Genomic DNA, 10,917 nt, shown 5'->3' with positions numbered 1-10,917 from the left:
CAAAAATCACCCCCGTGTTATCATCGTACATCATCATGGTGTAACATGTCTACTTGCTCAGACACTTTGTGTAGGACGGAAATCTACACTAATAGCTGAATATAGGAGGGCATATATAGGGGTGCATTTCATTTTGAAAAAAATGCCTTATGTGCCAAAACATTTTATTTAAATGTATTCTATTAACTTTAATTAAAAAAAACTTATTTTGAAGTTTAGAAGTTTTTAAAATGTATTTGTTATTATTTTAATTGATTACTAAACATCGGCATCGTATCTGCATCGGTGGTGTAGGTCTCTCCAAATCGGCATCGGCATCGGACCCAAAAATATGGCATCGGTGGCACTCTCAGATGTATTGCCTTGTGTTGTCCTTGCTTACTGTAACTGTAAGTTGCTAAGAATGTCTGCTAAATGCCTAAATCACTACTGGTAGCCTACTACTACTAGAAATACTGCTAGTACTGTTGCTACTTGCTCATGATAATATTTTTGTTTATTTTCTAGTATTCCAGGTGTTGGCACAGTTTTCCAGATCGGGTAGTATGACTGCAGACAGAAATGGCGTCTCCTTTGGATTGTCTGGAAGAGGAGCTCACCTGTCCCGTGTGCCACGACATCTTTAATCATCCTGTCGTGCTGTTGTGCAGCCACAGTTTCTGCAAAGGCTGTCTTCAGCATTGGTGGACGGAAAGACCGACGCAGGACTGTCCCGTCTGTAAGAAGAGGACAAGGACATCCACCAGGAAACCACCGGCCACTAACCTGGTGCTAAAGAACCTGTGTGAGAAGTATTTAGAGGAGAAACGCAGAAGCGCCTCGCGGGTGAGCTCGGAGGAGCTCTGTGCCGTGCACGGGGAGGAGCTCAGGCTCTTCTGCCGGGACGACGAACAGCTGGCGTGTGTCATGTGTGTGTGTGATTTGGAAAAACACGGCAGACACGAGTTTTCGTCCGTAGACGAAGCGTCAGGGCGGTTCAAAGAGACCGTGCAGGAATCCTTGAAGTCTTTAAAGGAGAAACTGGAGGTCTTTAATAAAGTGAAGACAACGTGCAACCAAACAGGAGATTACATCAAGCTTCAGGCCCAGAACACAGAGACACGGATAAAGGCACAGTTTGAGGCATTACATCAGTTCCTGATAAATGAAGAGTCGGCTAGGATCTCTGCTCTGAGGCAGGAGGAGGCACAGAAGAGTCTGAAGATAACGGAGAGGATTGAGGAGCTGAACAAGGACATGACGTCCCTCTCGGACGCAATCCGAGTCGCCGAGGACCTTCTGAGAGCCGACGACCATGTCTCGTTCCTGCGGAAGTACAAGACGACGATGGAACGAGTCCGTGTCACCCTGCCGGACCCCCAGCTGCTCTCAGGACGACTGATAGACGAGGCCCAACACCTGGGCAACCTGGCCTTCAGTGTCTGGGACAAGATGAAGAATATTGTGTCCTACACCCCTGTCATCTTGGACCCCAACACCGCCCATGAAGATTTCATCCTGTCTGATGATCTCACCAGTGTGAGATTTGACGCCTTGAAGACGCAGCAGCTTCCCGACAACAAAGAGAGGTTGGACACGTTCTACATGGTCCTGGGTTCAAAGGGCTTCAGCTCAGGGGTTCACAGCTGGGACGTTGAGGTCGGAGACTGGGGCCACTGGGGGGTTTTAGCAGAGTCCTACCAAAGGAAAGGCAACGTGGGCGGTGAATCCTGGTGGCTGGAAAGGGGCAGTACTAGATTCTGCGCAGTCCACTCCTCGGGTTGTACTCGTGACTCTGTCGTTCTCCCACTGAAGCGTAATCCCCGGAGGATCAGAGTCAGGCTGGACTGGGGCGGAGGAACTCTGTCTTTCTCCGACCCGGACACCGAGACACACCTGCACACTTTCCATCACACGTTCACCGAGACACTGTTCCCGTGCCTTAGTAACCTCCGTCATAACACGTCTCTGAAGATGTTGCCCTCCAAGATCTGTGTCACTCTGGAAAACGGTTAGGATGTCCAGTCAAAAGTCTGTTCATCTTACCATAATAATCTATGTATCTCATGTATAAATGGGAGCTTGGAACCGTTTCCAGAAGCATTTTTTGTAAGCAACTAGTGGTTCTCAAAACGGTTTAATTTCAAGAACCACCATAACTATGAGAGTGTACAAATGGAACCAAATGTACTTTGTGTTTGTTTAAAGTGTTAGAAAGTCCATAGACTTGGCTGCCACATGACGTCACCAGGGTGTTTCTTTTCATTCATGTATCATGGTTGTTGCCACTGTGGTGTTTCACAGTACAGTATATACTGTGAGTGCATATTAATAAAAGGCATGTTGAATATATTGTTTTTTACTGTGTGTTTGCCTCTTTCTTAGGTAATATGTGACAATTTGACCATATTTTATAGTATAGTTTGTTGGGTACTTTTGACCTAGCCTAGTAATGGTCTTATTCTTTTATTTCCTTTTCATTGTAGAGGTATTTAAGAAGTCTTTAAATGTGAAGATATACCCTGGCCTGTGTGCACTTTGTTGGTTTGTTTACTACTTGAGTGAGAAAACAATGTTGCACATTATTAAGCTAGTCATCTGGGGACCCCCACAATCATTTGGAGACCCACCCTGCCCCCCCACCCTCCATGTGCACCCCAGGCAGTTTCAAAGATGCTCGAGTCAATATTTAGATATTTGATATGCAGTTGTATCAGACCCACCTGCCTCCTACACAAGCCTATGTTCAACTTCAAACTCCTAGACTCATTGTAAATGGCGGGAGCATGTCTGAACAAACAAGTCAACATGTCATATTTTATGTTTCTTAAAAATGCACAAAAAAGCTAAGGGAGATGTGAACATGTCTGCTTAAGTGTTAAGTGAAAAGGTATTTAAGTCTTTCTAAAACGTAACTTAAATGAACACACAAGTTCAATGTGGAATTGAAAGATGAACTGAAATTGAACTGAATCTAATGGATTCCTTACAGAACTATATAATAAGAACTGAATGTGGAACCTTTGGTTTCAATCCTGTTGTTACCTTGTACAACCACTAGAGGGAGATGTTGGACAACTTGGACCATTTAGAAGCCTCTCTTCCCCCAACCTCAACTATTCAGCCAAGTTAATTATACAGCAAGTTGACAACGGTAAAACACACCACCGGAACTCCGAGGTAGGTAAGTATAAGTAAATATAGACATGAATGAACAAAGTCAGTCGGGATCGGGATTTATAAATGGGAATTCTACTCTTCAAAGTCGGCGCTCGTAGCCTCGTAAAGGCAGTGACGTCCCTTAAAAGCGTCAGGTTCTCTGTCTGCCGTCTCCCCTCTGCTCTGTTAACATTATGGGTAACTCATTCAAGTGGTAAATTAAATGTGAAATACATCCTCTATTGAGAAAACAATATTATGTTGACAAAGACACTTCATACATTTGGAAAAAAAATTATTCAAATCAATATAATTTTCAGTTTATTTCATTACATTTTAAAAGTAGGCTAACTACAGTTGAATTTATATGGGCTGGCCTGCAGTACACCGTGGAGCCGCTGTCTCATTTGGGGGCGTGACATTTGTAGCCCCCATGTGTCTCTGGACTGTCAAGACCAGAAAGTAGGCCTACTGGATGGATGCCATACTGTGTTACGGCTCAATTATGTCAGATTGTCGTCACCGTTCACATTCAGTAGAACCCTGTGCTCTTTTGTGGCCAGATGTAATTAACTAGGGTCTAGTTACAAAAGGGCACTAGACTCTAGTAGGACTGTATAGTAAATAATTAATAAAAAGAAATCAAATCGGCATACAATTTTGTAATGAAAGTCATATGTAGGCACTTGTTTGAATGCCCCATATAACAACCACAAACATGAACCGTGGTTGAAAGAAATTAAGTTGTCCTAATGCTATCAGATACAACTTTTCTGTTTGGATTAGCTGTCAAGGCCAAAAAATGTTTTAGATAATGGTATCATAAGGTTGCTGTACAACTACCCCCCCCCCCCCTCTCTCTCTCTCTCTCTCTCTCTCTCCCTCCCTCACAGAGGTCAGTCTGAGTGTGAACTGTGCAATAGCCAGACAATGCAGTTATAGAGGGTATGCACATGCATAAAGTTAGAGGCAAAGTGAGTTTAACGTTGTTTAATTTAATGCAATAGGACTTTTCTGTTTGGATGTTTGGGCTGTCAATCAGATAGGACTTTTCTGTTTGGATGTTTGGGCTGTCAATCAGATAGGACTTTTCTGTGTGGATGTATGGGCTGTCAATCAGATAGGACTTTTCTGTTTGGATGTTTGGGCTGTCAATCAGATAGGACTTTTCTGTTTGGATGTTTGGGCTGTCAATCAGATAGGACTTTTCTATTTGGATGTATAAGTTGTCAATGCCAGAAAGTAGTTTTTTGCCACTCAGGCGTTCCTGCATAACCTCCTGGTATGATGATGATTTACTGCAGTAATTTCCAATACTTGAACTGCCATGAAATGTAAAGAGCATCCATGTTGTGTGACTATACTGTACATTCTGTTATTCATCTCATACAGTCTGTCTCTATAATGACTACATTGTCTCATTCAATTCACTGACTTACACTGACTCTACATGATAAAAGTACATTAAACATGTTTAGGATTACTTTATGTATTACATGTGACATGAATACAGTAAACTGCAGTTAAAGAATGTATTGCATCATATCACCCCCACCCTCCGCTCTCTCTGTGTGTGTGTGTGTGTGTGTGTGTGTGTGTGTGTGTGTGTGTGTGTGTGTGTGTGTGTGTGTGTGTGTGTGCGTGTGTGTGTGTTGGTCGCTGTTTGTTGCACAAGCCACGATGACTTCTCAAGAATCACCTACGTGCACAGTTACGTGCACACACACGAGACCTTACGCGACCGTAAGGTGTACGTGTGAATTAAGATAAGGCTTCGTCGTTAAAAGTGTGTCCCCTATAGCTGTGCTTCTGCAAATGCATCAAGTGTAATTCTGCTTTTTACAGTATTTCTGCTTTTGACATGGAATGACACGTGCGTGCGTGCACGTGCTGCGTGTGTGTGTAGACACCGTGCACGCCAGGAGCTGTCCGAAGACCTGGTCCAGCTTCAACGGCAGTGTTGTTTTTGGCAGCAAATTTTGATTTTAGTTTTAGTCAAGTCTCTTGAATAGTTTTCATTTAGTTTTAGTCACATTTTAGCCACCTGGAATGGTTTAGTGTTAGTCTAGTTTTAGTCGATTAAATATCATTAGATTTTAGTTGATTTAGCCATTTTATCATGATTATTAGTGAGGACCTATTAAATGAAGATAGGTTGAAAAGTGTGGAAGTGGTCCTTTAATGACCTGGATTGGACTGCATGACCTCTTGTTCGAGGGTGGATGGTCGTGGTCTGACGGCTCCAGTGTCAGCTGCACCAAGTGGGGTCAGCTGGTCAGTGGTTTAGTGGTCAGATGGTCAGTGGTTTAGTGGTCAGCCTTGGGGTCAGCCTTGGGGTCAGCTGGTCAGTGGTTTAGTGGTCAGCCTTGGTCGACGTGAACAATGTGTGTTGACATACTATACTGTGTTGGTTGGCCAGATTCATGGTGTGACTGACTGGGGATGTTCTACCTTCGTGCATGAACATGCATGCAGTCTAGTGATGCATCGAATATTCGGCCGCAGAAGATATTCGGGGGAAAATGGCTAAAAATGCATTTTCGGCCTATTCGGTTTCGGCCCGAATAGGCAGAAGATATATCGCCGAATAGTGTATGCAATTAATGCATTCAAAAGAGCTGAATAAATGTATTATGGACCCATAATAGTGATTATTATTTAAGTTAAGTTTTGCCATAACCATTTATTTCCCCATAAATCAGGTAGCTTTAAGGTACAGCCATGACAGCAATGGTAGGAAAAAAGATATATAATATTAATCATATTCGGAAATTCGGTATTCGGTTTTCGGCCAACTGTTTCCTATATTCGGTATTCGGGTTTCCTCCAAGAATTTCCCTTTCGGTGAATCCCTAATGTAGTGCTTGTTGAGTGGAATGTGTGATTCAACTCTCACTGACTTGTACTGAGTCTCCACAATAAAAGAGCATGAAATAAATATAATCCATGTGTTGTACTGGTGCCGTCATTTCAGAGTGTCTCCATTGTGAAGCACATTCAGAGACAGTCATTATAATAAACTATACAGAGGACATGAATTATATTTGATAAGTGTTTCTGAGCAACTACACCCCCCCCCCTCTCTCTTTCTCTCTCTCTCTCTCTCTCTCTCTCTCTCTCTCTCTCTCTCTCTCTCTCTCTCTCTCTCCCCACACAGAGGTCAGTCTGTGAGTGTGAACTGTGCAATAGCCAGACAATGCAATTTAATGCAATAGGACTTTTCTGTGTGGATGTATGGGCTGTCAATCAGATAGGACTTTTCTGTGTGGATGTATGGGCTGTCAATCAGATAGGACTTTTCTGTGTGGATGTATGGGCTGTCAATCAGATAGGACTTTTCTGTGTGGATGTATGGACTGTCAAGGCTAGAAAGTAGTTTTTTGCCACTCAGGCCCAATCCCAATTGCCTCCCTCAAGCCCTGAGCCCTGAACCCTCATTGACTTTAGTGACGTCAGCTGTAAACTGTTTGAGTGTGAGAGGCTGCAAGGGCTCCAAATTGTTGTGAAAGGAATGGGACAGCACTTTGAAGATGAGTCCGCCATTCATGACACTTTGCATCACTTTATAAAAACTGTCCTTATTCACAGCCAGTGCCTACATGCTTGGCCTATTTATACATGTCTATCACGTCTATTTTAGTATTTAAGATGATCGTTTTATTATTAGTTTCATAAATACACTTTCCTGTGTGATAGGGGTTGTAATATTCATATATAAAAATATTCATTATAAATTGCATTTCCATATTATTTTACTTTGCTCATTAGTCATTTCTCATCATGTTTCCCTTATTATTATTGTTATTAAATATATAGCCTATCCTTCCAACAGTGAGAAAGCACTATTGTGTTTGTTGACATTCTAACCGCAATACATAGCCTAACTAATTTGCATACTTAAATGATTGACGTTCGGAGGATCCCCCTCATTCCCCTGGTAACGCTATGAACTGTGGGTAATTTATTTGCCAAAGTCAGCTAAAGGCCCTTTCTGAAACCAGTCCCTTGAATTGAAGTGAAGTGCTCTCAGGAGGTTCCCTCGTCAGGAAGTGCCCCTCCAGCTGAATCAAGTTCCCTTGATTTGGGTGCTGGGTATAAAAAACTGTTTGGAAATACACTCGCCCTCCTTGTGCAGAAACAGGAAACAGACACCATCCGTTGCCATGGTTACCATCATGCAATTGTGTTACCTGTTATTTTGTTTGTACAGTTATATTGCATTGCATCGTGTATGTTTGTGTGACATGTGGATTTCATTAATATGGAAAAAGGAAATACAGCGTGACTGTCAAAAATGACATGTCACATAGGCTATGCATCCATGGTGTTAAAAGTTGTTTTGTTTGTGTGGTTTCATTTATAGTTTTTTCACGGTGGGGTAAATAAAGAGCCCTTGTGAACATCAGTTGGAGCATTGTCTATTCTGCATCAGATGAAGATTGTTTAGGAGGAGTTTATTTATCATTTATTTGTGGTGGTACTTACATTTGTAGGTCGCGGTTTCCATGCGGACAGAGAGCAGGGCTGCACAAGGCAATCGAGTCTAGATCGGCACAGACTCGCTCTTGAGGGCTTTATAAGCCACTTCCACTCAAGGCTGCTTGGCTTCGGACGACACTTAATATGGCGCAGCCTCGCGTGAACGCGCATATCGAGGGCAAGTGTGTAGAGCGAGTGGCGAGGAGCTGGTTTCAGAAAGGGGGAAAGTCAGCATCGATGCTGACTTTGGCAAAGGGCACATAAAGGGGCGGGGCTGAGCCCTCACTGATTTACCAATTTCAAATGGGACATCCCTCAAGCCCTCGCAGACTTCACATGAACGCGCAGCTAAGTCAGTGAGGGCTCATTGAGTCAGCAAGGGAGTAGCCTCGGAAACCCAGACGTTTTTATTTCCAGCAAGGGAGTGGATTGGGATTGGGCCTTAGTAGGCGTTCCTGCATAACTTCCTGGTATGATGATGATTTACTGCAGACATTTTCAATACTTTAACCATAGATATATATAAACTCTAGATAGCTCACCCGCGCTGTTGGCCAATGGAGAGCGACGTCGTTACGTGGCGGCCATCTTACCTCGGGCCACATAACATTGTGTCTATGGGGCATGTACTCTTAAATGACCATAACTTGCTCAATTTTCAACCGATTTTCAAACGGTTTGGTTTGTTATAAACGTCAGAGACGTTTGCATACTTATATGCTTTTATACGACGTTCATATAAAACAAAAAATAAGCAGATAAGCGTCCTGAATCATAGCCACGTTGACAACGTTTGTAATAAACCAACCCGTTTGTAAATCCGTCAAGATTTGAGCGAGTTATTCTGTTTGAGCTGCCATTGAACATACTGTACTGTAGCCCCGAAGTAAGATGGCTGCCGGGTGAACGACTTCAGAAACTCCGCCTTGAGCCATCTAGAGTTTATATATATCTATGACTTTAACTGCCATGAAATGTAAAGAGCGTCCATGTTGTGTGACTATAGAGGGTATGCGTGTGACATCATCATCAAACCAGGAAGTTATGCAGGAATACCTGAGTACAGAACTACTTTCTGGCCTTGACAACCCATGCATCCAAACATAAAAGTCCTATCTGATTGCATGAAACAACGTTAAACAATGTTAAACTCACTTTGCCTGTTGCTTTGCCACTCGATTTGCCACTCGATGTGCCATTCACTTTAAGCATGCGCATACTCTCTATAGTCTATACTGTACATTCTGTTCATCTCATACAGTCTCTATAATGACTACATTGTCTCATTCAATTCACTGACTTACACTGACTCTACATGATAAAAGTACATTAAACATGTTTAGGATTACTTTATGTATTACATGTGACATGAATACAGTAAACTGCAGTTAAAGAATGTATTGCATCATATCACCCCCACCCTCCGCTCTCTCTCTCTCTCTCTCTCTCTCTCTCTCTCTCTCTCTTTCTCTGTTTGAGGTGTGTGTGTGTGTGTGTGTGTGTGTGTGTGTGTGTGTGTGTGTGTGTGTGTGTGTGTGTGTGTGTGTGTGTGTGTGTGTGTGTGTGTGTGTGTGTGTGTGTGAAAAGGTGGGTCAAGGATTCTGCCCGTTGCTGTTGGGCAGAATCCTCATATCTCCATATTGTATTTATTTTTCCATATATTAACACCATACTTGATCATACTTACAGCGTTCACACAACAGTAGCAACAAAGATAGCAGATATAAAGCTCAAACCGCGTCACATTGTAGATCTGCTATTTTTGCTGAATTAGAATCTTAATGGTGAAAAGCAACAGTTTTGGACATATGAGGTTTTCTCCTGACATCATGGACTGTGTGTGAACTACACACCTGCTAATGTGTTACGACCAATCAAATGATGCCAGCAGTGAAGACACCCTCGGTTGGAGCACATAAAAAGTCAGACCCAGACAGCAACACAGCACCCTTCAAGGAGACCCCCGACCCGATCTCCACGGACACACACCCTTCTAGAAGACCCCGACGCCCAATCTCCACGGACACAGAGACCACCTCAGGCTGACATGCTGCTGAGTCCTCAACTCCTGTGCTTGCTGGGCCTCATGGCACTAGGTAATAGAATTGTTCTTGTAGATCAGCTATTTTCACAACATGTATCTGTGGAATTGAGTCAAACTAAATGTAATGCCTATAAGGCTATAAAGTGCTTGTCAGAACTGCATGGGTCCCCAGTTAAAAAATATGATTATTTTGGGCCAAAATATGGTTATTCTATGACTCATTTGGCATCCTTCTTTCTGTGTGTGTGTGTGTGTGTGTGTGTGTGTGTGTGTGTGTGTGTGTGTGTGTGTGTGTGTGTGTGTGTGTGTGTGTGTGTGTGTGTGTGTGTGTGTGTGTGTGTGTGTGTGTGTGTGTGTGTGTGTGTGTGTGTGTGTGTGTGTGTGTGTGTGTGTAGGCACCGTGCACGCCAGTCCCTCTGCTGAGCTGAAGCTGGAGCGTGGGAGCTGTCCCATGTTCTGGTTCAGCTTCAACAGTCGCTGCTACAAGTACGTACCTGCACGGCTGACCTGGAACGAAGCAGAGAAGAACTGCCACTCTGAACATGCACGCCTGGTGTCCATCCACAGCGAGGAGGAGAACACCTTTGTCCGTACGCTGATCCAGAACTATAAGCCATCGCAGACAGCGACCTGGATTGGACTGCATGACCTCTTGTTCGAGGGCGGCTGGATGTGGTCTGATTGCTCCGATGTGAACTACACCAAGTGGGCTAGTGGTAATCCAAGTGGTGGTACAGCTGAAAACTGTGTGTATACAAATGGAGGAACTACCTGGCGTGACCTCTCATGTTCTTATACACCTGGCCTACCATCCATTTGTGTACTTCATGCATAAACATGTCCTTGTTGAGTGGAATGTGTGATCCAACTCTCACTGACTTGTTCTGAGTCTCCACAATAAAAGCATGAAATAAACATAATCCATGTGTTTACTGGTGCCATCATTTCAGAGTGTCTCCGTTGAATTGATTGATTGAATACTTTATTGGCAGAAATGTAATCAGTCGGTCTTGTTTCCATTCAGGTCCTGGGTATTCAATTCATAATCATGACATGAAAAATAACAACAAAAATCAAATCATCATAAAAGGTAAAAATAACAAAAATGTACAGGTTGGGGAACAAAGAAGGGGTTAAGGAGGTAGGGGTAGTCACTAGACTTGTGAAGCACTTTCAGAGTCATTCATTATAATAAACTATATTAGCTACAGTGGACATTACATTAAGTATATTTGAAGTTAATCATTTATTGGTTT

The 10,917-nt window shown here is 43.0% G+C and overlaps 1 protein-coding gene across 1 annotated transcript; it reads left to right on the top strand.

Moving 5' to 3' along the window:
* Positions 1-561: 561 nt before the first annotated feature.
* Positions 562-1,995, top strand: LOC306936279 (zinc-binding protein A33-like; the record flags this gene model as incomplete). The annotated part of the gene is made up of 1 exon (XM_079519768.1): positions 562-1,995. One exon carries the CDS (start codon positions 562-564, stop codon positions 1,993-1,995), a length of 1,434 nt encoding a protein of 477 aa, XP_079375894.1.
* Positions 1,996-10,917: the final 8,922 nt, after the last annotated feature.

This window comes from Electrona antarctica, assembly GCF_951216825.1.
Source record: "Electrona antarctica genome assembly, chromosome: 14".
In the NCBI taxonomy this organism is placed as follows: Eukaryota; Metazoa; Chordata; class Actinopteri; order Myctophiformes; family Myctophidae; genus Electrona; species Electrona antarctica.
This window is presented reverse-complemented; position numbering and strand designations above follow the sequence as displayed.